The sequence below is a fragment of the Rattus norvegicus genome, chromosome 9 (genome assembly GCF_036323735.1).
Source record: "Rattus norvegicus strain BN/NHsdMcwi chromosome 9, GRCr8, whole genome shotgun sequence".
NCBI classification, from domain to species: Eukaryota; Metazoa; Chordata; class Mammalia; order Rodentia; family Muridae; genus Rattus; species Rattus norvegicus.
In genome coordinates this window covers 118,310,662-118,335,840 of record NC_086027.1, presented here as the reverse complement: position 1 = coordinate 118,335,840, position 25,179 = coordinate 118,310,662, and the positions used below count along the sequence as shown (strand labels likewise).

The window sequence follows — 25,179 nt, the reverse complement described above, 5'->3', positions numbered from 1 at the left end:
CCCAGATTTTCAAGCGCAGATTTAAAACCAGCCTCAATTGATTTGGAGGGTTATTTTATTTTACAGTTTATCTACTACTTTGGGGAGGAGGCTGCACATTCCCTCCCTGGTGTCTGCTTACGGAGCTCAGAGAGACAAATTGCAGGGGTTGGTTGTTCTCTGTGGGCCCTGAGAACCTACTACCTTTACCTGCTGGGCCATCTTGCTGCCCCTAAGTTGTATTTGTTTTGTACGGACTGCTGTGCAAAAGTACACGTCTTCTCAGTGCTGGAGACGCATGGTGTTCCTACCTTGTAGGAGTTTTGGAGGGTGGGTAGGAAGGGAAGTGGTTTTTTACTGTGTAGCTTGGCTGTCCCGGAACTAGCTCTGTATACCAGACTGGCCCTTCAACCCACAGAGATCCTGCCTCTGCCTCCTAATTGCTGGAATCGAAGCCACCAGGGTCTGACATGGGATTTCTGATGAGACTTCTAGAATATGAGCTCCGGCGGGAGAAAGTAAAGGCCACTGGCTGGAATGAAGTTTCAAATAAGCGAGGGTGTTTGTGGTGCTCTCTGGAGAATGCTCAGCCGCCGCCCTCTTCCGGATTACATTCCTTCTCTTGAAAACTGTTTATCTAAAACTCAGTTTAGCCGGGCCAGCTACCCTCTGCTAAGTCAGGCAACCTCGGACTGCCCTCTGTCAGCGCCTGGGGACCCCCCAAACCAGGGCGGCTCCCAGCCCACCCGGGTCAAATTCCAGCGCTGGCGCTCCTCCCTCGGCCCGGGAATGCGGAAGGGCCGCGGGACCTGCACCGGGTGCCGGGGAGGCCGGTAGGCTGGGACGGCTGCGGCAGGGGGATGCCGTGCCAGGGACCTGGGGAATCTGTATTCACGGCTATCTGGGCTGAGCTCCTCAGGCCGCGCAGCCAAGTTAATCACCGCCGCTGGCTGCCGGGCCCTGGAGTCTTCAAAATGTTCACAGCACCCCCCTGCCGCGGTTGGTCGCGCCGGGCTCGCCGGTGCTCCTTCCGCCCCGCCCCCGGGCCGGAAGTGCGGCGCCTCCACTGTCCCGCCGCAGCCTCCGCTGGTTGCAGTCGCCGGTCTGGTCCTCTTGTGCGTGCAGCTTCAGGTCAGGTGAGTGGCTCTCGGCCCCGCGGGGCATCCCCTGACCGCCTCTGCCCCTCGTGCTGCGCGACCGCGCCTGGAGCCTGCGGGCAGCGGGGCCATCGGCTGGCGGAGCGGAGGCGGCTCCGGACCAGGCCCTGCGTGGTTCCTGTGCTGGCGAACCCTTGGTCGAACGAGGGCCCGGGGACCGTGTGCACAGGGCCTGCGACATCCGATGACTGACACCTGGTGCATTGCTGCCCGCACCTGCCGCGTCTGCAGGCTTTAGGTCCAAGCTGAGAGTTAGCGCAACTGGGCGCATCCGTTCTAGACGCTTTGGGGGAGGAGAAGCCGGCTGGTGCACGGTTCCTGCCAGAGGAAACCAGAAACCGGTACTAGGGTTCGTGGTTAGTAAATGCTAAAATGTGCCGATTTGCATAAATTCTTACCGTGTCTTAGGTCTTGCAAAGATGTAGTTCATTGTTAGAGAAGGACAATTCAAAGAAAGCTGAAAAGAATGGAGAACTTATTGAGCAAGGGATACAAAAGGAATTGGTGGGTCTCTGCTAGGGGGTACTGAGCAAAAGCTCAGAAGGTGGGCGTCGTGTCTTGTGAACAGGAAGCACAGGAAATCAGCCCGAAGGGAGCAGAGCAATAACGAATACTAGCTGGGAAAGAGGAAGGTAGTTAGGGTAGGGCTCTTGTATACGCGGCCCTGGGCTACCACCTATAAAAAAAATAAATAAATAACGAAGTTAGCCAAGTTAGACCTCTTTTATAGGTGTATTGAAAACTCGATGAGAAACGAAAAATTATGTAACAGGACTTGGGGAGTCGCTTGGATCCTCTACGAGGAAGTAACACGATGAAAGGATGTTTAGGGGATCCGGTTGACAGCTTTTGTTAAAGATGGCTTGGCTGTAGTCCTGTGTGTTAGAGAAATATCACAGCATTTTCTGATTCAATAAATCCTTACAGAGTTAGGTCCTAAAACCCTTCTAATTTATGATTATAGAAAGTGATACTCAGAGATGGTGTCATTTCCCTGGGATCACTTCAGGAATTCGTATGGTGCCACCAATTTTTTTCTGTGAGCTCACTCCTCGTTCTCTCTCTCTGACTGTCTGTCTCTGACTCTGTCTGTCTCTGTCTCTGTCTGTCTCTGTCTCTCTCTCTCACACACACACACACACACACACACACAGAGGGGGGAGGGGCGCACACACAGGCACCTGATGGCTCTTCCTGTTTGGATACTAGGTTAAATAAAATAAATTCTGTGATGGCTGCTTCTGTATTCGTTTATGTTGCAGTGAGGAAGCTGAGTTTACTGAGCTGCAGCTTCTGAGGGACAGATCCCCAGGTGATGGTTGACCAAAGTTAGGAAAGCCAAGGATGGAGCCAGTGTCCCCAAGGTTGAAGGATACAGCTGTGTAGGGATGACTTTCATATACCCTGGTTACCAGCATCTTTGACTGTTCTCTGACAAGTTCCACATGGTGGGCGAAGCAGATTTCCCTTCCTCCCTCTGAAGCTTGATCACCGAGTCCCCCCCTTACCTGGCAGAAGCCATACAACAGGAGATAAGGGTGTTGGGAACTCACTGTATACAAGGGAGGGAGAAAGACAGGTGAATAAATGAGACTTAGCAAACTAGTTACCCTCGTTATTAGAGGTTGTGGGGGAGCACACCCGACACTTTTAGAGGAAGATTATATGACTTTTTAGAGGAGTAAACTGGCGTCCCTTAAGACTCTGGGTGTGGTGTCACCTCTGGACTTATTTCCAGACATTAGAGGGAGGTAGCCATAACTACTCCATTCTTTGTGGGCGTGCTTTCCATGACCAGGCCCTTGGACTTCGGAAGAGAAAGGGAGTCCAGAGAGACCTTAAAGGCGGCACCTCTCTGGTTCTGTGTCCTTAACGTCATACTTCACATTCACCTCAAGGAACACATCGGCCTTGCCGATGGCTTCAACTGAAGTTTTCACAGTGGGTACTTGGAGCTGCTGATACGAAGGACCCGGGGCTGGTGGGGCGTGTCCTGTGGCTGGTATTCCTTCTGCCACTTCCTAGCTTTTGTCTGATAATTGATACAACAGCGGAACCCGTGTTATAAGCTGCAGTGAGGATTAATTATTAATGCATGTGTCAGGCTTGCCCCAGTGCCTGGTACACCTGTAGCCTGTCCTGAGTTATTAATGTTCCTTCCAGGTACTGAGCCAGGGGTAGCTAGTTGGTGGGCTTTGTGAAGTGATTGAGTGTGTGCTGACTCATGGGTAGACTCTAGGGGGGAAAACAAAGCCTTATTTTAGGGGTGCTCAAATCCAACACCTCACCGTGACCGTTGGTGTGTGCAATATTGTTTGTGGTGGGGGAGAAATTAATTATGTGTATGTTGTTGCTTACCGGGTATTTATTTGGTGCCTGCCATGTGCAACCAGTCTTCTTAGACTATAATCCAAGTAGAAAGGTTGTGAAAAGGTGTTTGTAGATTATTGGGCAATGTCATCCTACTCACTAGTAGAAAAGAATAAAGTGTACGGCACTGACTAACGTGTTTGAGGAAAGTCAAACCTACACAAGCATGCATTCGTCTTTTGACTTAAAAGAAGCTCGGACAAGAGCAGCTCAAGGGGGGTTGGGGATTTAGCTCAGTGGTAGAGCGCTTGCCTAGGAAGTGCAAGGCCCTGGGTTCGGTCCCCAGCTCTGAAAAAAAGAACCAAAAAAAAAAAAAAAAAAAAAAAGAGCAGCTCAAGGTCGTGAGTTAGCACTCTGGAAGTTGAGGCAGGAGGCTCCTGAGTTTGAAGTCAGACTGGGCTTTGTCTCAATAAAGAAAGGAAAAGACATCCAAACAAGATTGGCCTGGGACGGGGGTGGGGTGGCCTACACAGTTGACCTCGGGGACTTTCTGCAATGATGTTAACATTTATAACTTAATTGGGTTATTGCATGGGCAGAGAGTTGACTGTCAGGGACACCCAGACAGAACTCCTGTAAGGGAGAAGCGAGAACAGTAGTGTCTGTGGTTGAGTGTGAAAATATATATCAGCAGACTTGCCCGACATGAAGGAAAGTCATAAAAATCGTGTTTGGCTCGTTAAAAGAAAGATAATTATGGAATTTAAAAAAAAACTACGTATGTAACATAAAACCAATTATTTGTCATTAAGCATGTGAGGTTAATTTTGAAGCATTTTAATTTGATTTTATATATATAATATATATAATATATATAATATATAGATATATTATATACATATGGAATTCCCTTTCTGATTGCTGCCTTCAAACTGGTCTTGTATCCGGTCATTCAACAATAAGTAATCTTGTCCATGGTGATTACGGGAGAATCCCTGTGAAATTTCTAGATTTTGACACACATAGGAAAAGACAAAATGGAATTTAAAAGACCTTAGTTTTTGTCCTGGAGCCAGTCTGTGATTCCCACCTTCAGCGGCTTCTCCTGTGAATCTGTTCACAAATCAAAATTCCCTGGTTGCACACACCCCACCCCGCCCCCCCGCCCCCCACCCCACCCCCGCCCCCGTATCTCAGCTGCCAAAATCAGTGAGCACTCTTGACTAGCCATCTCTCCAGCCCCTAAACTTTGATTGTTTTACAACTCCGTGGCCCACAGAACCAGTTCCACCCTTTTCTCCTTAATCTACCAACAATCAGTGGCGAGTTTTGTTTTTAGATCTTGGGGCTTGTGCTGTGTGGTTCAGTTTTTGAGACAAAACCTCACTCTGAAACCAGGGTGACTGGGGACTTACTATGTAGCCCAGGCTAGCCTCGAACCTGCAGCTATCCCTCTCACCTTAGGCTGGAGAGTGCCACACCCACCTTGAGTGGCACCTTTGAGATAGACATTTTCTCAACCAGCACTTAAGCAAGTCCAAGGATAGAACTTTGAAGGAAGCTGTCATTAGAAAGCAAGAAAAACCCGCACAGCAGTAGAGGAATATGAGATAGGATGGTAGTGGTGAGTGGGAGACATATCTGGGAGAGCCTACTATCGTAGTCACATTTTTTTTTTTTCCTTTTACCAGAAGTAGAAAATTCCCCAGTCACCTGGTGGATCCTTTTGAACTTTGTAGACTTCTGTGGCTTGAAGGCTGAAACAAAGATGTTTCCTCCAGTCACTCTTAAAGAATTCACAGAACAAAGTGCTGCTTTCCAGTGGATACATAACAAAGAGCTTTTAACTTTGTTTCTGTACCTATAAGGCATACCTGGCAGGGTAGGGGCCTCTGTTGCTGATAGTTTTGGTTTTGAGACAGGTCTTTATAACCTGCCCTGGCAGTCCTGGAACTTGACTCTGGAGACCAGGCTGTCCTTGAACTTGAAGTGCTGAGATCAGAGGTGTGTGCCACCACACCCAGCCAATAAATTCTATTCTTTAAAAACCAGGAACCTCCAAGCAGTTTAGCCTTGCTTGTCCTCTTCTGAAGGGATTGTGTCCAGTGTGGCTGACTCAGGTGGATGGCCTGTTGCCGCTGGCTTTTGCTGGAGGCCTCAGTTCCCTGCTATCTGGTGCAAGCATCGGCAGATTGACTCACAACAGAGCAAGCAGGGGATGCAATGTCTGTTGTAACCATCAACCAACATCATTGCACAATGCACTCTGCTCACTCGGGTCCACCCTCCACTTTCAGTGACTGCACAGTGACAGCTGTTGAGGGTCGTCTTGGAACCCGACGACCACCTTGGCAAGAGGGGACATAGAGTTTCAGTGCCATCAAGAACCATACAGGTAGCAAAACGTAGGCGAGGGTGGGGGGTGGTGGTAGTATGTAGGGCGCATATTTCTCATAGTACTGGCTGCCCCAAGAATCTGAGTGCTAATCTGGTGATTCCTTCTGCACTTGTTCAGGATCTCTGAAATTCGGAGCTTTAAGTAAAATGAACCATTAAAAAAAATTGACAAGGGCTAGAGAGATGGCTCAGGGACTAAGAACACTGACTGCTCTTCCAGAGGTTTTGAGTTCAGTTCCCAACAACCGCATGGTGACTTTACAACCACCTGTAATGTAATCCAGTGCCCTCTTCCTGTGTGTCTGAAGAGAGAAAACAGTGTACTCACAGACAATAAATAAATAAATAAATAAATAAATAAATAAATAAATAAATAAAATTAGCAAGCTAATTTTTTAATATTTTAAAGGTTATCTTGGGGGCTACTAAACAAACCTTCCTGCAGACTGCAAATAATTTGCTATCTGCCAACTATTGGCTATGAGTTGCCCCTTAACGTGTATATAAGTGCGTGCACTCATACATGTGGGGGCCAGAGGGCTATCCCTGGTGTCATCCCTTAGGTGTTTTTGCCCTCTTTTTGCGACCATCTCCGGTGGCCTGCATGTGTCTCTAGACATGGATTCTCAGCTCCATCTCTAGTCCTTATGCTCAAAGGCTAAGCAGTAACTGAGCCATCTTCCTAGGCCTCGAGTCACTCCCTGCATGGATGAGAGGAACGAGGTAGCTAAAGTAGCCAGAAGCCAAACACCTGCCGGTGTCAGACCTGGAACTAGAGCCCAGGCCTCCTGTATCTCCTCTTTCCCATACTGACCAACTTTGAAAAGCCAGGGGAAGCTGAACACGCATACAGCCAGTGTGGACTAAGTGGTTTCAACCTTAACTGTACGTTGGAGATGCCTAGTGCATATTTAATTATTTCATGTTTATGAGTGTTTTGCCTTGTGTACGTCTGTACATCTATGCATTGCGCCTGGTACCTGTGGAGGTCAGAAGAGGGTGTCAGATCCCGGGGGACTAGAGTTACAGACAGTTGTGAGACTCCATGTGAGTGCTAGGAATCGAACCAGGTCACCCACAAGAACAACAAGTGTCCTTAATGAACCCAACTCTCCAGCTCCAGCCTGGTGTATCTTCAGAGCTGAACTGGCTTCAACTCCCTACGTTCCCTCCTGTTAGGCTGGACTAAGGCTCAGGCATCAGCTTTGTTAATAAACTTGAGAGGTGACTGGAGCACGATGCTGGAAGGGCAGTGTTTATTGGCCCATGGTGTCGACAGATACTTGGGGGAGCATCAAAGGGACGTTGGGATCCTTGGGCGGTGGCGGCATGTGCTCCAAGCTTGAAGAAGCCAGGCAGGCACGATGAGACTCAACAGATTTCTGCCAGTTTATGACTTGGATATCAGACATTTATGTCGCCCGTGAAGCCAGCTTCCTGCATCCCCGCCCACAGTGTGAGCCAGCATCACGAGAATCCCCAAGTTCACTGTGTTAGGGGTACAGAGAAAAACCACAGTGTTTGAGGAGGAAATGCCTTCTGATTTTTAGTTAAAGGTAATTTACATCCTGGGCTATGATTTATTGTAAATAGTTTCATCCCTGGCTGCAAGTGACTGAAGTCTAAGGGTAGGGGGCTGGGTAAGGCATTCCCTCCTCCTAAAGCACTTTCATTAATAGTTGAGCATAAAGGTTTCTCTGTTAAATCATGGCTGATAGAAGGTGTTGCCGCTTGTTAACCACATCTGACCTGCCTCACCGCACGATCAGTCCAGGCTTTGGCTTCTCCTGTCAGTCGCTCCTGGTGCAGTCGGACTGTCCACATGCTTTCTCCGCCGTAGTTTGGACTCACATGATGTGAATGCAGGGGAGAATCACCGCTCAGAAACCCGTGCTCACGTCTGTTGAAAGCTCTGAAAAGTTTTAAGTGAGCGACAATAGCTAGAAGAGAGGTTAGCGGGAAAGAGGTGGGGTGCGTGTGTGGAGAGGTTACCTCAGCAGGGTTTGAGTGTGCCTACTAAGGTAGCCTCTCCACACATCGGGGGTTATTTACTGTCTGGGCTTCAGCTGCTTCACTCCGAAGGCAGGAAGCTTCATCTAATGCCAGGCTGTTTAACTTTCTCCACTCGTGTTCACTGCCCTCCAGAGAGAGAGAGAGAGAGTGAGTGAGCGCGCGCGCGCGCGCGTGCGTGCGTGCGTGCGTGCGTGCGTGTGTGTGTGTGTGTGTGTGTGTGTGTGTGTAATGGTTGTGCATGAGGCCAACAAAACGTCTGCATAAAGGCCCTTTCTGCCAGGTCTGACAGACAGCCTGTGTTTGAACCCACATGATGGGAGGAAACCAATTCTCAAATGCTGTCACCAATATACATGTACATGTGTGGGCACACACAATCTGTTTTTGTTTTTTAAAGTGTGGTGGTACATGCTTGATACTGGCTCCGGAGAGGTAGGATCTGAAGAAGCTGCCTCAAGATGGAGGTGGGCTGTCCCGTGGTGACAGGAATGAGGCAGAGGAACACATCTGAGGACTGTTTACCAGGGAGAGATTTAGAGAGACTGACTCGTAGCTTCCCGACTAGGAGAGTTGGGGGGCTGAAGGCTGGGGAAGCTGAGGGAGGGGATAATGGATTCTGTTTCCAGTTTCCAGCATGTTGATGTTGTGTCTGTGGGATGTCCAAAATGGGCTTGTTGCCTTGACAGCTGGATGTGAATCTTCAGCTCAGGGTGAAGGTGCAAGCCCAGAGCCCGAACACTGCAGAGGCAGGAGGATTCTACAGCAGCCTGGGATGCATAGTGAAACCCTGTCAGAAACAGGACATGGGAAACCTGGGTGTCTGGCGGTGGTGGGAGATGGGAGCAGAAGAAATTGCGGTGGGCGAATCCTGGAAGTAGGAGAACTAAGGCTGCAGTGGAGGGCAGCGTTCCCATAGCCCACAGCGTCAAGTACAGTGCAGGCCCTGAAGAAAGACTTCCTGAGGTTGTGGGCTCCAGGCCATTGCTGAGGGCTGAGGAGTGAGTGGGGGGTGAGTAGGCATACACTTTTCTCTCAACTTCTCCTCTAGCCCACCACCCACCAGTGCTCTTATGGAAGAGAAAGGTTATTTAGGACATGGGGGCGTGAACCAGTTTAGAAATTGTTCTTTGGAGCAAACCCAATTGCGTTATCAGGAAATCAGTCTGGTTCACAGGATTCAGCAGAGGCAGCTCGAGCCGCTCGCAAATACAAATATATCAGCAGCCCAGTTCAGTCGTGTCGGGGCAGCAGAAGAGTGAGCAGAGCGGGCACGACCCAGCAGAAACAGCCAGGCCTCCGCTGAACCAATCGGCAGGACCAGCAGGGACTCCAGGAGAAGTTCGTTGCCCAGCCTCTCAATGAAGTAAAGATCAGCAAAGACAACGACTTGAGACCAAAGAAGCTTTGCAAAGCCAGCTCTGCAAGCAAGCCTTCATAACTGTCCATTGAGTCCTGCTTTACTCATCCAAACGTCATGTCCTCCATGGGCCTTGCCTCAGCACGTGAGTCTGTATGAGCTGACATCACTCTGCCAGTCAGCCTGAGTCCACAGAAGCAACAAGAAGCCACCAGAGCACCCTCAGAAGTTTTTTGGTGCCTTTCACTCTGTGGAGTCATAACAAATGGAGCTCAGCTACAAAATGTAAGGTGAACCAATAGTGTGTGTTGTTAGCGAAGAATCCCTCATTATGAATCCTTTCACCTGTGTCTGCCTCAGCGATATGCTCCTTCACGTGTCTGCCCCAGCAGAACGCCATCCGACACAACCGACTGTCCAAAGAAAGCATAAGTTTCTACTTCAGAGGTGAGAATGTAGAGGAAGCCAAGATAGTTCTCTCAGAAGGCACGCAGGAGGGGACGTTTACTCTGGACCCGGGCTCCTCATCATTTTTGATACAACTTTACTTGCTTTTCAGCTGGTGTGTATGTTATGGAGTGTGTGTGTGTGTGTGTGTGTGTGTGTGTGTGTGTGTGTGTGTGTGTGTGTGTGTGTGTGTTGGGTTTCCTTTTTATTTGAGACAGGATCTTGCCCTGTAGCTTCAGCTGTTCTAGAACGCACTCTGTAGACCGTGCTTGGATTAAAGGTATACACAACCGTGCTCAAAGGTGGGTTTCTTAAGAAACAGCATGTGTACAGACATACATGAAGGCTACACTCATACACATAAGAATAATAAAGGCTCAAACATATGTGTTAAAAAAACAGGCCTGATATTTGTGAGATTTCACGTGATGTATAGCTAGTCGTCTGTGACTTAGATTTTTAACTTGGCTTCTAACTCCAAAGCCAACAGTATTGTGCTCCATTCGCAGTGGTGCGTTGTCTAGTAATGGGGATGGAGTCTGAGAACAGCTTTGTTAGGTGGTCTCATTGCTCTGCAGACAGCATACATGATCACATAAAACCAGGTAGGATAGCTTGCTGCAGAACAAGACCATGTGGCTTAACACCATCGTATACTCGGTCATCAACCAAAGCATCATCATGAATTTACTAATATTGTTTAAAATGCAGCCAGGGCATGCACCATGCCTATAATCCCAACACTCAAAAGACCAGTAAGAGGACCAAGAGTTTAAGTTATCAGCGATGACCTACCTAGCCAATGACAAATTCAAGACCAGCCTGAACTACATGAAGCCCTATTGGGTTAAAAAATAAGATGCAAAAAGGGGGAGGGCGGGGGGGGATTATCCTGTTTGCCAGTTAAATTGCTGATGTCTGTGAACAGAGTGGAGGGTAACACCCAAGCCACCTACGGAATCTCTAGGAATGATTGGGAAGATGCTGAATTTCAGAAGTTGTCAAACGGTGGAAACACAGGGACAGCTCAGAAGTCTAAGAGGAAAGTGGGTCTAGATGATGTATTTTAAAGGTGAGCACTGTGTCTGGCTACCCTAGTGCTGCCTACAGTATCCACTGGGTTCTCACCATGCACTGTAATAGATACTTTGTTCCTATAAACTCCAATGATAAAAATCAGTCTTGGGAGCTTTTACAGTGGCCTTGTAACTGCAACTCCCGGGCTCCATCGCCCTCTTCTGGCCTCCGTGGGCACTGCGCTCGTGCACATTCCCACACACAGACATACACACATAATTAAAAATAAAAGGTAAATCTCAAATTAGTCTTGCTAGGAGGTGGTGGCCCACAACTTTAACCCCAACGCTTTTAGGCAGAGTGAGTTGTAGGACAGACAGGGCTACATAGAGGAAACCTCATCTCAAAAACAAATGAAACAAAAAAAAATTAGCCTTGTGAAATGTGATGCAAAGTTACTTGATAAATTCTGTCATTTAAAATCCACCTTAATGGTCATGTTGGAAATAAAGCTTGGACATGCTTAGTTTTACCCTCTCAAAGCAAATTTCCTTATTAGGATATTTTTACTCTAGCTGGGCATGCAACTTGAATTCCAGGCCAGCCGGGGTTACGCAATGAGACCCCTGATATAAAAAAAGAAAGAGAAAGGTTTTTATTTATTTATCTGTTATTTATCTGTCTTAGATGTGTATGCCCCTCTCGCTTTACGTACTATGCATTGTTTTCGTTTGTTTATTTTCAGATTTGAACCGCCACCATGTCGAGCAAAAAAGCAAAGACCAAGACCACCAAAAAGCGCCCTCAGCGCGCAACGTCCAACGTGTTCGCCATGTTTGACCAGTCCCAGATCCAGGAGTTCAAAGAGGCCTTCAACATGATCGACCAGAACCGGGACGGCTTCATTGACAAGGAGGACCTGCACGACATGCTCGCGTCTCTGGGTAGCCTTTCTGTGCATTCCCCCGTGATAGTCCACCTCTGGGTCACTTGTTCTGTCATAACCCCTGTTCCTCAGGACCTTTGAGAAGCTCTCAGGTGTGGGCGGTGCCCTGATAAGGAGCAGGGCTCAGCTGCAGGGTGGGGACTTGGCAGGTATTTTCCTGTTAGCTGAGTAGACTGTGTCTGCGTGCGTGCGTGCGTGATGTTGGCTAGGTGCAAGAGATCAGGAGTCGCAGTAACAAATACAGCTAATAATAATACACAGTGGGTGATAGCCTGTGGTAGAGGACAGGTCATGAACAAAGAGGTACCACTTGTAGCTAACAGTGGTTGTCCAGGAAGGAAGGAAGGGTGGCTTCTACTCAAAATGGACCCCAGGAAGAAAAGATTTCCATAATAATGCTCGGAGAGACCGAGAGATGGTAGTTTAATTTTTTTTCTAAAAACTATAAATGGGGCTGATAAGATGGCTTGGCAGGTAAAGGTGCATGCTGCCAAGTCTGGTGACAGGCTCAGCGTGAGAGGCCTGGTTCCTGGAAGTTGTTTTCAATCCTCTACGAGTGCGCCACAGTACTGATGGATGCGAGCGTGCGAGCACGCACAGACACACTCACACACGCACACATGTATACACGCACATGAGCGCATGCACACACAGTCAATCCATTGATCTCCAGGTTACAGTCATTCCCCCTGCCCTCTGTCCCAAATGCTGCAAGAGAGTCAGGTGAGATCTACACATGGGAAAGTGGCCTTTTTGCCAGTTTCCATGTGTTCAGTGGCTCTGTCACTACAGGCGAGTTGAGCAGGTGTAGTGGGCGGATTCTGGGTGGGCTGGCCATTACCGTTTAGTCTAGTATAATTCTTGAGATGTCGCCTTGGATCCGAGATGCTATCAACACACCCTTTTTGAGTGTGTAGGCTCCACGTCTGAAGGGGCCTTTGAGACACTGACGTTAGCCGGTCCTTTTCACAAGAGGCTGTATAGGGCAGATGGCACCAGGCTTGGTGTCTGGAATACTGGGTTTCAATTCCAGGTTTCTCCAGACCCGTAGGTGAACCGATTTTCAAAACCCTTCCCCAAGACCTTTCCTGTGCAGGGCTCTGTGGATGTCCCCCCTTCGCTGTCAGGGAGTTCTCCAACTGCTGCTTGTTCTCAGCGGGAGCTGAAATCAGGGTTTCTCTTTACTGTGAGCAGTCCAGTTCCCTCAGCACACAGAAGGGCGAGGCAGGAGAGTAGCACTTGGGCTGACAGTGCTTTCTGTAGTATCCTTCAGAATAAGCTGCCAGTCCCAAGCTGGCCTAACGGTTTTAACTCGGGTGCTCATCTTAGAGTTTTGAAGCATACCAATCCATAGGCAACTGTACCATACTTGGAAACATTTATGCTGGTTTTTCTTTTAATAGCTGGTATTGAGACAACCCTTGATGAACCAATGTAGAATCAATATTCAACATGTGACGCCGTGGTGTTTCCTGCCGAAGTTTGAGAGTTCGGGGTGTTTGTTTCTTTCTTTGTTTTTTAATGAAAATCAATGAAGAAGCTGGCAAGATGGCTCAGTACAGAAAGGCGTTTGTCTTATGCCCGAGGGCTCCCCAGAACACTTGTGGAATCAGAGAACCACCTAAGTTGCCCTCAGACCTCCACGCACGCGGTATCATGTGTATTGCATGTTGTAATAAAACCCTTTTAAAAATATGTGTGCCCTCACAGGGAAGAACCCCACCGACGCCTACCTGGACGCCATGATGAACGAGGCCCCGGGCCCCATCAATTTCACCATGTTCCTCACCATGTTTGGAGAGAAGCTGAACGGCACCGACCCAGAGGACGTCATCAGAAACGCCTTCGCTTGCTTCGATGAGGAAGCCACAGGTAATGCTGCACTTGTGTGCATCCGTCCAACCTCACCTTACAGTACATGGAGTATATTTTGGGACATTTTTTCAATGTGTGTGGGGTTTTTTTTGTTTGTTTGTTTGTTTTGTGTTTTTTTTTTTTTGTTTGTTTGTTTGGGTTAAAACCAAACTAACCAATCCTGTTATTTTAAAATGTGGCAGTAGAACCAGAAATGGCCTGGCCATAGATCTGTTGTAGGTCATGAAACAACTTCGCCTGTCCAGTTCACCTTTGAATCTGACTTCAAGCTTCCTAACATGATCCTAAGTGTCTAGGGTCCGTTAGATGGGCTTGGACCATGAAACCCTGGCTTCTCTGAAAAGCAGGGTTCATAGCGTGAACACTCAATGTTCTATGTCTCTGGGCCACCTAGGGCTCTGCTGTTTCTGTCTCCGTTTTTCTGCCCCTCTGGAAAAGCACATTTCGGTGTGAAAAGCCTTTCTTTCCAGTTTCACTGTCCTCTCCCCATCCTTCCTTCAGTCATTTCTCTTCTAATGCACAAACCTCCTGCTGGGTCTCACATGTCACCTTGGTATCCCCGCCCCCCAGTCCTGGCTTGAGGCTGTCTCTGCACTAGCTGTGAGTGACACTGCCTCTTGTTCTGGGCAGCCACTTACTAATTTTTACCTGATTTTAGAAGGCAGCCCCCTCTTAATTTTTGCCTGACTTTGTGTTTCTATACTGTGGTTTTTACAAGTTTTGGTTTTCTGTGTCGTAAGTATTATGGCTATGTGCGTGCGTGTGTGTGTGTGTGTGTGTGTGTGTGTGTGTGTGTGTGTGTGTGTGTGTGTGTGTGTGTGTGTGGCGGGGAGGCCTGTGCACACCTGGCACCTTCAGGGGCCAGAAGGCGGCATAAGCTCCTTGGAAGTGAAGTTAAATGGTTGTGGGTGCTGGGAGTCGAACCCCAGGTCCTTGAGGAGAGCAGCCTACACTCTTAACCACTGAGCCATCTCTCCATTTTGCCACGTTTAAAAAATCACTTAGTGTTAGTAGAGTGCTCTGGAGTGGCTGGGAAGAGTGTGGTAGCCTGAGGAGAGTAAGCTATCTTTGTGGAGTTGTGCCTAGAGCCCACCCTCTGTTGCCCTCCAGGCACCATCCAGGAGGATTACCTGAGGGAGCTGCTGACCACCATGGGTGACCGCTTCACAGATGAGGAAGTGGATGAGCTGTACAGGGAGGCCCCCATCGACAAAAAGGGCAATTTCAACTACATCGAGTTCACGCGCATCCTCAAGCACGGAGCGAAAGACAAAGATGACTGAAGAGCTGCAGCTGACATTCCTGTTGAGTTTCCTTATTCACTTCATGTCTCAGACACGCACCCCATAGGACCTACTGTGTGCCACTTTGTCCCTCAGACACCCCCTCCCATAGGGCCTACTGTGTGCCGCTTAGTCCCTCAGACACCCCCTCCCATAGGGCCTACTGTGTGCCACTTAGTCCCTCAGACACCCCCTCCCATAGGGCCTACTGTGTGCCACTTTGTCCCTCAGACACCCCCTCCCATAGGACCTACTGTGTACCACTTGGTTTCTCAGACAGCCCCACCCCCAAACCCCCTAAGGACCTACTGCGGGCCACTTAGTTTCACAGCCTTTCCTCTTTTTTAATGTATTTATTCCAGACCCTTTCTGCCACTTAGCATGTGTATAATCAGACTGGAATGGGGACAATGTTGTAAATTGTACTGAAAATGAGATGCAAATAAAAAAATCAACCAATGTGAAAGCCCAGGAAAATATATCGGCATTTCTGGTTTTGCTGGATTTTTTTACATTTTTATATAATAAAAATGTTATTTTGAAATAAAGATTATGCTGACTCAAGTGGAGTATAAAACAAATGAGTGATAGTTTGGGGTACTCCTTTCTTCAGGCTTCCAACATTTTTTTTTTTTAATTCAGACTTTATAACACGTCTTCAGAACTTTTAAATACACTTTAGCATCCTTAAGAGCTAGTTACATCTTTGATCTTGTATCTTCTAGGGAAATGCCACTAAAGCTAAGTATAGAGTGCCGACTAGGAAAACAAATATTTGATTGATCTAAGGTGGTGAGGACATAGGTAATTCTGGATACGTGAAGGTTTCCTCTGCTGCCTGGTTCTTAGAGTTTGAGGAGTTGGATTCTCACGGCCCTGTGGGCCCTGTGGATGCTGAGGGTTGAACCCGGGCCTTAGCCTGCTGTATCAGCCACACCCCAGCCTGTTCTGTAGGTTGGGTGGGAGTGAGTGCTGGGCCCAGAGAAGCAGAGTTGGTGAGAGTTGCCTTTCTGACTTACTAATTCCAGCGCTCACAGTACCGGAGCCAAAGTCTGCAGAAAGCCGAAAGTGCCAACGCGTTCCTTCACGCCGGGGCAGCACTCAGTAGTCATTGCTGACATCTAAAATCATCTTGGTGTAAAATGATTGAAAAATTTCTTTTCACAAAATTCTGCCTCAGGAAGAAAACGGAAGACAAGATTCTAAACAGGCTTGGGTGTGGTTCGCATCTCACGTGCTGAGCATATGCGAGGTCCATTGTTCAAACCTCCCCAGTGTAGACTTAGGGAAGGAGGGTCACAGTGTAGACCTAGGGAAGGAGAGATAGGTAGACTGTTAGAGGGGGAGCCTGATGTGACAGCTACTTTTCCTTCTGATCAGTGTTGCCTAAGTCAGCATGCACACTGCTCACTGGTAGCTTGGTGCAGCACCCTGGGTGCTTTCTCTTACTGGGCTCTTCAGACATGTAAATGAGGCAGCTGTTGGGCACAGGGGGGCATGGACAGCAGTCGATAGGTGTTCAGACTCTGCGAAAGGAGCAGTTACTACTTCTCACTGAGAAAAGCTGAAGCTCCCATCTAGAACGGTAATGTGACTGAGAAGCATTCCTGTTTCCATTTTTCACCACAAAGTATCACAAGCGGTTGGTCATGTGATTAAGACTAGGCCGAAGTAGACACCAAGCCGTTCATCTAGTGACCGTTGCCCAGCAAGCTCTTGTAAGTGCTGCTGACTAAAGGCCAGGACAGACAGGAGAGGGGAGGCCACATAAATACTGTGTGGTGACAAAAAAACCATCGCATGATGAAAAGTGAACAGAAAACGCTTCTTAGGAAGTATGGCCCCATTGAGGTCTGCTTAACAAGGGGTCCATGTACAGAGGCCGACTCACAGGAGCCAACCTCTCCCAAGGCACGGTGGCAGTAACAACATGAGGACGATCTCAACTCAAGTGTAGAATCCAGATAGGGAATCTCATGGATGTAGGTAGGAGAGAAAAACATGATTTGTGCTTGAGAAACTCACTGTGGCTGTCGTGTACAGGCAACAAAGAAGCCAAGCCACCTAGAGAACCATGGCACCCAGAGATGCAGTCACTTGGCTTGGGCTAACGCAGACACGGCTGTCCTTGGCCCACTGACCTCCAGTCTAGCTGTGCCGTGTTAGGCCAGATTGGAAGGACTGGTGTAGGGTGCCAGGAGGTACTTTCAATGTTTAAAACAAAACAAAATCAATGTCCAATAAATAACCTTGGTGTTGAAAAATCTAACACTGCCTTCTTTGAGATCCTATGGTATGTGTGTCTATAAACCTCTTAAATGTCGTAGAGGGGCCTGAGGACGTGGCTCACTGGTAGAGCTCTTGCCTGGTATTTACTCATGAAGCCTCAGGTTCCATCAACACCTCATGAAAATACAAGCATGGCAGCACAGGCCTGTGATCCCAGCACTGGGGAGGCAAAGGCAGGAAGATCTGAAGTTGAAGCTCACCTTGGGTATGTAGTATTAGAGGTTAGCCTGGGCTACACCCTGTATGAATAAATAGAATGTTCTGAGTATTTTTCTATTGTTACAGGAAAAAAAAATAGAATCTGACTCTAGGTGGACACGTGCCATTGATTCCTGATTTTCTTTTAATGACTTTAAATGTTTTACTTTAGGTACATTGTTGGTGTTTTGCCTGCCTGCATGTATGTGAGGGCCATGTGGGTGCTGGGATTGAACCTGGGTCCTCTGGAAGAACAAACAGTGCTCTTAACCATGGAGCCATCTCTCCAGCTGCTACCACTACCACTACCTTGTGAGTGGAAGGTTTTCTGAAATGATTTCTCTCTGTAGCTAGCCCTGGCTGTCCTAGAAATTGCTCTGTAGACCAGACTGGCCTTGAACTCAGGGATCTGCATCCTTGTGTTAGGATTAAAGCTGATCACCACTACCACTTACTGTCTCCTGTCTTAAGAGTTAGTCCAGGGTACTGGAGAGATGGTTTGGAGACTTGCTGCTTTCGTGGAGGATTGGGGTCTAGTCCCCAGCAACAACATGTGGTGGTTCACAACTACCTGTAACTCCAACTTTAGGGGACCTTATACCCACTTTCAGCCTCCGTAGATATATGCACACATAGACACATAAATACAAAGTGTCAAGAAGAAAAGAGTCAGGGGTGATGTCAAAGGCAAAGAGAGTAGGATCACTTCAAGTTCTAGGCCAGCTTGGTCCACATAGTCCCTTCCGGGCAAACCTGGGCTACACAGTGAGACCCTGTCACAGACACAAACAGAAGTTAATCCAGTTGGACAGGTCAATCCTTTGGCCAAAGGTCCAACCCTCAGGAAGGCAGGCCCACCCTAAGCTGTGCTAAAGAGGTAAATACCGTGAGATACTGTACTTTTCCTGTCCTGAATCCCCTTGCTCTGCTGCTGCTGAGCTGTCCTTAGGCTCTGCCAGGTCTGCCTGCTTTTCCTCGGCCCTGGTTCTCAGGAAGACACAACCTTTCCTTTTCCTTCTCTTCTGTCTCCCCTTTGGATGCTGGCCAGAACACAAGTGTGCTTTTTCTGGGGCTTCCTTACCCTTTCTCAAAAGCTGCCCCCTCTGCCCTGTGGCTGCTTGTCCTCCACAGGACTCATCTCCATGTGGCCTGAACTCATGTGGTTTCTCTTCTCTAGACTCTTCCAGGCAGCTGTCTGGGGTTTACCAGCCTGCTTTCCCTGGGTTCTTATATTAAACTAATAAAGTTGCCTTTAAGCTCTCCTATGAATCTGTTCTTAAATCCTTCTTAAAATTTTTATTTATTTATTTATTTATTTATTTATTTATTTATTTATTATATATACTGTAGCTGTCTTCAGACACACCAGAAGAGGGTATCAGATCCCATTACAGAGGGTTGTGAACCACCATGTGGTTGCTGGGAATTGAACTCAGGACCTTTGGAAGAGCAGTCAGTGCTCGTAACCACTGAGCCATCTCTCCAGCCCCTTAAATCCTTTTATTAATGAAACTGAGAGCCCCCAAGGAGGGACCCCAACATTTCTGGTATCACTCTGTACTAAGCATGATACACTGCTGCCCTCTGAGGCTGGTATTTTTATGGTTTAGTTTGTACAGAAGAGGAATTGAGGAATAGGAGTGGCTTCTCAGGGAAGCACAGCTAGCTAGTAAGCATGGGGCTGTGGTCTGAGCGCAGTGGGTGTGGCCCAGGAAAGTGATGAGCAGAGAAGACACCAGTCGTGTGTTATAGAAGCCTCCGTCGTTACATTTTGTCCTGGGTAGTGTGTGCACTGTCATCTCGTCTTCTGGGTAAGAAGACTGAACTACAGACGTCATCCTGCTTGCTGGACAGAATCTAGCTTCTGACCTTCCTGACAAAAACATCAAGCCTACAACTTCCCGATTAAACAGTTGGGACCTACAGTCTAATCAAGACGCTCTTCGCTCTTCGGGGTTGGGGATTTAGCTCGGTGGTAGAGCGCTTGCCTAGGAAGCGCAAGGCCCTGGGTTCGGTCCCCAGCTCTGAAAAAAAGAACCAAAAAAAAAAAAAAAAAAAAAAAAAAAGACGCTCTTCAGTTAGAGGGAAGTGGAGAGCTCAGTAACGTGAGTGGCTGGGTGTCTTAGTCAGCGTTTCTATTGCTGTGATGAAACTCTAAAGACAAAAGAGCATCGCGGGGAGCAAAGGGTTTACTTTGCTCACAGTTCCACATAACAGTTCATTGTCAAAAGTGATGAGGTCCGGGACTCAAGCAGGGCAGGAACATGGAGGCAGGAGCTGATGCAGAGGCCGTGGAGGGCTGCTGCTTACTGACTTGCTTATCATGGCTTGCTCAGCCTACTTATAAACTTAGGATGAAAACTCAGGTGTGGCAACACCCACCAATGGGCTGGGTTCTCTCCCATGGATCACTCATTAAGAAAAGGCCCTACAGGCTTGCTACAACGTGATCTTATAGAGGCATTTTCTCAATTGAGGCTCCCTCCTCAATGACCACCTTGTATCATAAAACCAGCCAGGACACTGGGCTAGACTGACAATAGACAAAGAAAAGGAAAATTGTACAAACGTATCTGCAGTCTCCCTGCAGGAGACTCAAGGCCAGGCGGTGCCACCTTAATCTGAACAGGGGCTGAGGATTGAGAAGGAACAGGAGGTTTTGGAAGGCTTCAGGGAGAAAAACTATGACAGACAGAAATTATCTTGCACTGATAAAATCTCTCAGGGAGGAATAGGTGGCAGCCTGGGGCAAAAGCTGCCCTGGGCTCAGTATGGACCTTTAACCCCTTTTCCTGAACTCAGATCTTTCCTAGAATGCTTCTCAGGCATTCTTCAGAGCAACCCTCAGCTCGCCCCCGCCTTCCGTGATCTGGCAGCACGACCCAGTAAGGTGCTCATGACGTGTCCGAGCTCTTAGCATGATCCATGCATGTATTACTGTTTAGCGTGATAAGTTATCATGTTATGCCTTACAGGGGCTGGAGAGATGGCTCCTTGTTAAGACCACTTGCTGCTCATACAGAGGCTGCAGGTTTGACTTCCCAGCACACCATGAAGGGAGCCTCATAACCGCCATAACTCCAGTTCCAGGTGATCCAACTCCCGCTTCCGGCCTCCTAGGGCACCAGGTACGTAAATGGTGAACAGGCAAACATGCAGACGAAACACCCAAACTGGTAAGTAATACTAAATTTTTTAAAAATGTTATGCATTATGTATGAGCACAAGCCTTGGAATCTGAATGTAGAAACTGTTGAAGAACTTAGGGCGGAGAGATCCCGAGAGAGTGTCACTCAGAAACTGAAAGAGGATGTGGAAGTTTATTACAGATTGAAGTTTTTTCTTTTCTTTTGTTGTTAGTTTGTTTCATTTTTTGTTTTTTTCTTCAAGACAGGGTTTCTCTGTGTGGTGCCGCTGTCCTGGAATTCACTCTGTAAATAGACCAGGCTGGCCCACATACTACAGTTTTGAAGAAAGACTTCTCGGGTTGAAAAGATGGTGGCGGTCACAGAATACACTTGTCGCCTTTGTACTTGGTCTCAGTGGAGCTTTCCTTTAAAACCAAAAACCAAAACACAGTTGTCAAGCGCAGTTGTTTAGAGACGATAACTGGAAGTGTCACTAGGTGTCACTATTATTCTTGGTACTGTAGTAAACCATTCCCTAAGGAGCTTAAACTGTAGAGTAGCGCGCAGTCTGACTTCAGAGCACTGGCCCCACTTTGTCAAGAGCTCTTTAGAGGACAATTTCATGCAAAGTCCCTACAGGAAATTCATGCGTCTCTGCATTCCAGATTTAGGGAGCAGTTTCTGGGATTTGATTTTTATGAGAACTCATAGCAAGTGCCTATCTCCTCCGTCCCCCTCCCTGTCCTTCCTCCTCCCTTCTCCTCCCTCCCTCTTCCTCCTCACTCCCTCTTCCTCCTCCCTCCCTCTTCCTCCTCACTCCCTCTTCCTCCTCCCTCCCTCTTCCTCCTCACTCCCTCTTCCTCCTCCCTACCTCTTCCTCCTCCCTCCCTCTTCCTCCTCCCTCCCTCTTCCTCCTCACTCCCTCTTCCTCCTCACTCCCTCTTCCTCCTCACTCCCTCTTCCTCCTCCCTAACTCTTTCTTTCCTTCCTCCTTCCTTCCATTCATCCACCATCAATTCATGTATAAATATTTGTTAAGTGATTAGAAAGTTCCAGAATCCAGCTCTGCAGTCTTTGAGAATCCTGGGCTCAAACTATCCCCTGACCTTAAATCTCCCAGTTTCCTTGGGCTGGCAGGCAGGTCCCACCTCATTCACTTCTGGTCCCATGGTCATGTGAACATGTGAGCAAGTCTTTATCATTCTTGCCATTATCACATCTATCGCAGAGACCACAAGCCGGTAGATGTGTGTGAAATTGTGTTGTAAAATTATGCCTTATTTTTCTGCCTCAAAAAATTCGAGCAGCATCTGTTTAATAGCTCTATGCAATGTACTCTAACAAGTCATCCAACCTAAATGTCTCAAGACAACACAAATAGCTTGTAAGACAGCTTCTTTTTATTGCTATTTCCTCCCCCAACTCCCCATCTCCTGGAAATATCATTAGAATAATGCCAGAAAAATACCAAATGAATAAAAGACCTGAAAGTGTTTGGCTGGGGGGTGGGGTGGGGATGGAAATATTCTGTGGAATGCATATGAATAGGCATGTTCATGTTTAAATATGAGAAATCATTTTGGACATACCTTCAGGAAGTCCTAATCCCTCCAGTCCTGCGTCTGCTGTCTTGGGTTCTCAGGGCACAATGCTTCCTTTCAGATCCCCCTTCCAAAGGAGTATGATGAAATCTGTTTCCTCTCCTGGACTCCGTGAAAATACATCCGGACGCTTCCCTACACTGCTCTTTCCTAATCACCTCAGTGCAAACGGACTTCAGCTCGTGTAAGGGGCTGACTATAGATTCCCAGATAACCTTTTCCCATGCTTTGCTTGCATGGAAATAACCTTTTTCCATGCACTGTGTGCAGGCACACACACACACACACACACACACACACACACACACACACAGAGAGAGAGAGAGAGAGAGAGAGAGAGAGAGAGAGAGAGAGAGAGAGAAAGAAGCTACTTTTTTGCCCAGAGCAATGTAGTGTCAATTGCTGTTGTCCTAGTTTATCAGTGTGAAAGACAGCTGTTATTGAGTTGCAATGTGTAACACCCCAGGAGGCTGTCAAAGCTACTCTTGAAAATCTGCTTGCTGGAGAATGACACCTATTTCCTCCGGAAGTTCCATTGTTGGCCTCCGTGCTGGTCAGTTACCTTGGCAACCCTAAGAACTGGACCAGAATGTAACATAAAGCCACAGATCAAGTTTCCACAATAGCCACAGGTTTGGAAATGTCTGCGGTAGTCTGTTCATAGTTGGGAGCGGGAGTCTGTTTGCTAAAAGGCATTTTAGGAAAGCAACTCCCACTTCTCAGATGAGACTAATGACCCAGTGCCCCCTGCTCTCCCTTGCAATGTCACAGCCAGTTGTAGCAGAACTCCTACTCCAAGCTCTTCATTGGTCTCTTGGCCTCTGTGTTCTCTGTTTTCTCAGTCTATCAGAGGTGGGACTGGCTTGCCTACCCAACCGCAGAGCTGCTGACTTATGGTGATGATGGTGATGATGAAGAAGATGATGAAGAAGAAATTGCCCTTAAATTTCACATTTGAGTTACATAAAAAGGGTTTTGTTTTTTTTTTTTTTTTACAACTTTTGAGCCTATGTTAATTCTTCTTTTCTTCTTGTTGCTTTTTATTTGTCTTCAAGACAAGGTTTCACTGTGTATCCTTGGCTGTCCTGGATCTCACTCTGTAGACCAGGCTGGCCTCAAACTCACAGAGATCCACTTGCCTCTACCTCCACAGTGCTGGGGTTAAAGGCACCTGCTACCACTGCCCTGCTGGGCCTATGTTAATTCTTTTTGTGGACTGGGGATCAAGTATCATTTTCTTTTTCTTTTTTTTTTATTGGATATATTTTTATTTACATTTCAAATGTTATCCCCTTTTCCCCATCCAACCACTTAACCCTTCTCGCCTCCCCACCCTGACGTTCCCCTACACTGGGGGATCCAGCCTTGGTAGAACCAAGGGCTTCTCCTCCCTTTGGTGCCCAACAAGGCCATCCTCTGCTACACATGAAGCTGGAGCCATGGGTCTGTCCATGTGCACTCTTTGGATGGTGATTTAGTCCTTGTTGGTTGGTATTGTTGTTCTTATGGGGTTGCAAACCCCTTCAGCTCCCCAAGTATCACTTTCAAATCCATACTGTGACATATTCCTTCAGCTAGGAGATACTATATTCTAAAGTTTCCAGAAGCTTCCAAAACAATCCCCAACAGCTAGGAGCTAAGCTCTCAGCACAAGGGCCTGTAGGGGGCATTTACTATCTGAAAACCATGACAGAACCTGAACCTTTAATATAAGAAGGACAAGAACTTCCAGACACAGAGGCACTGGGAAACAGTGCCTGCTTTTGTCTATAGAAACAGAGCAATCTTAGAAAACTATTCTGCCTGCCAACTTTAATCAGTGATTCTGAGAAACCCCTCCCTAACCCAAAAGGTCTGTTGTGTCTGAGCCTCTTTCCTTCCCCATTTTGTGTGTTGGTTCCTAACTAGAAGAGAACACGAAGATTTTTTTTTTTTTTACCCCCAACATCCTCTTAATCTGTACCACAGTCTGATGTTTTTTTTTTCCTACCTTACCCACGAGTCTGTTAAAAGTCTCTTCCCAGAACATTAACCCAACAAGAACAGAAACTCCTTTCATCTAACAGGCTCGCGGATTAGAGCAGGCAGTGCGGGTCATTAGCTGTCTGGAAGTCCATGGCGTACTGATGAGGGTGAGGGTGGGAGGGAGAGCAGCGGACAGACGAGGTAGAACCCTAGGCCAGTCTAAGATGGCTGCTTTGGGAAGGACCTACAAAGGGAGCTGGCCCCTCAAGGTGGCAGACTGGGCCGGGGCGGAAGACATATGGATGTAATCAAATTGTTACAAAGAGGAAACAGGCAATTTTCTAGAAACTAAATAAACATTTCTACACTCTCCTCAGTTGTGAAGGTTGCTAATACCTTTGCTGATCTCTTCAGCGCATAGCCATTTTCTCATGTACACGGCTTTTGCTGTGAGTTCTCCCTTCTTTATTGCCTGAGCGCCGTGCGTCCGACACTCTCGCCCCTTTGCCGCTTGACTTAGATATAATCAGAACATAGCTCAATTTTAAGTCTTGTTGGTACACTTTTCTTTGAAAAGATACTTTGGATTTAGAAAACACAAAGACACTGTCCTACTTTCTTCATGAACTGGAGGGATGTAACAAAATGGCTTATCTCCTAGTGGCTGAAGAGGGCTGGCAAACTCTGGGGTCCTTGGCTGTGAGGGCTGGCAGATGATGGCTGAGTGGGCTAAGCCAGGCCAAGGGCATCTTCACTCCTTTGGGCTCCCTGCATCACCAAAGTCAGAAATGACGGTAAGATATGCCCCCTTGGCCAGATGTTAAAGCAGAGTCCACAAGGCACTGGAAGGGCTACCAATGTACTATGAATGGTGTGTGTGTGTGTGTGTGTGTGTGTGTGTGTGTGTGTGGTGCACCACAGTATGCACGTGGAGGTCAGATCAGAGGGCAACTTGTGGGGATAAGTTTTCTCCTTCTAACATGTGAGTCCAGGGGATTCAACTCAGGTTCATCAGGTTTTCAATTTAAAATTTTGCAAGTTGTACTTGCGTTTCTCATTTTTTTTTTCGGGGCTGGGGACTGAACCTAGGGCCTTGCGCTTGCTAGGCAAGCGCTCTACCACTGAGCTAAATCCCCAACCCCGCATTTCTCATTTTAAAAAACAAAACAATATTTCATAGCCATCCCAGCAAAACAACATATTTCACAAGACTCCGT

The 25,179-nt window shown here is 47.6% G+C and overlaps 1 protein-coding gene and 1 long non-coding RNA gene across 5 annotated transcripts in view; one reads left to right on the top strand and one right to left on the bottom strand.

The window, feature by feature from the left end:
* The first annotated feature begins 1,030 nt into the window (after positions 1–1,030).
* Positions 1,031–15,362, top strand: Myl12b (myosin light chain 12B). 2 transcript variants are annotated; one of them, NM_017343.2, is made up of 4 exons: positions 1,031–1,115; positions 11,423–11,621; positions 13,334–13,495; positions 14,609–15,362. In NM_017343.2, exons 2-4 carry the CDS (start codon positions 11,438–11,440, stop codon positions 14,779–14,781), a joined length of 519 nt encoding a protein of 172 aa, NP_059039.2. In that variant the 5' UTR covers positions 1,031–1,115; positions 11,423–11,437; the 3' UTR covers positions 14,782–15,362. The 2 variants fall into 2 exon arrangements, with proteins under 2 accessions (NP_059039.2, XP_038940065.1); XM_039084137.2 differs by lacking the exon at positions 1,031–1,115 and adding an exon at positions 1,355–1,492 and having other exon boundaries at positions 14,609–15,260.
* A 4,076-nt stretch (positions 15,363–19,438) lies between these two features.
* LOC120094777 (uncharacterized) overlaps positions 19,439–25,179 on the bottom strand; it is a 13,863-nt gene continuing 8,122 nt past the window's right edge. The window contains exons 2-3 of one of the 3 annotated variants that reach the window (XR_010055098.1): positions 21,986–25,179; positions 19,439–20,821 (exon numbers count right to left, since the gene is read on the bottom strand). The exon at positions 21,986–25,179 is cut by the window's right edge and continues 631 nt beyond it. This is a non-coding gene — a long non-coding RNA (uncharacterized LOC120094777). The remainder of the gene's footprint in view (positions 20,822–21,985) is intronic. The other 2 variants (XR_005489437.2, XR_010055097.1) reach the window with 2 other exon arrangements.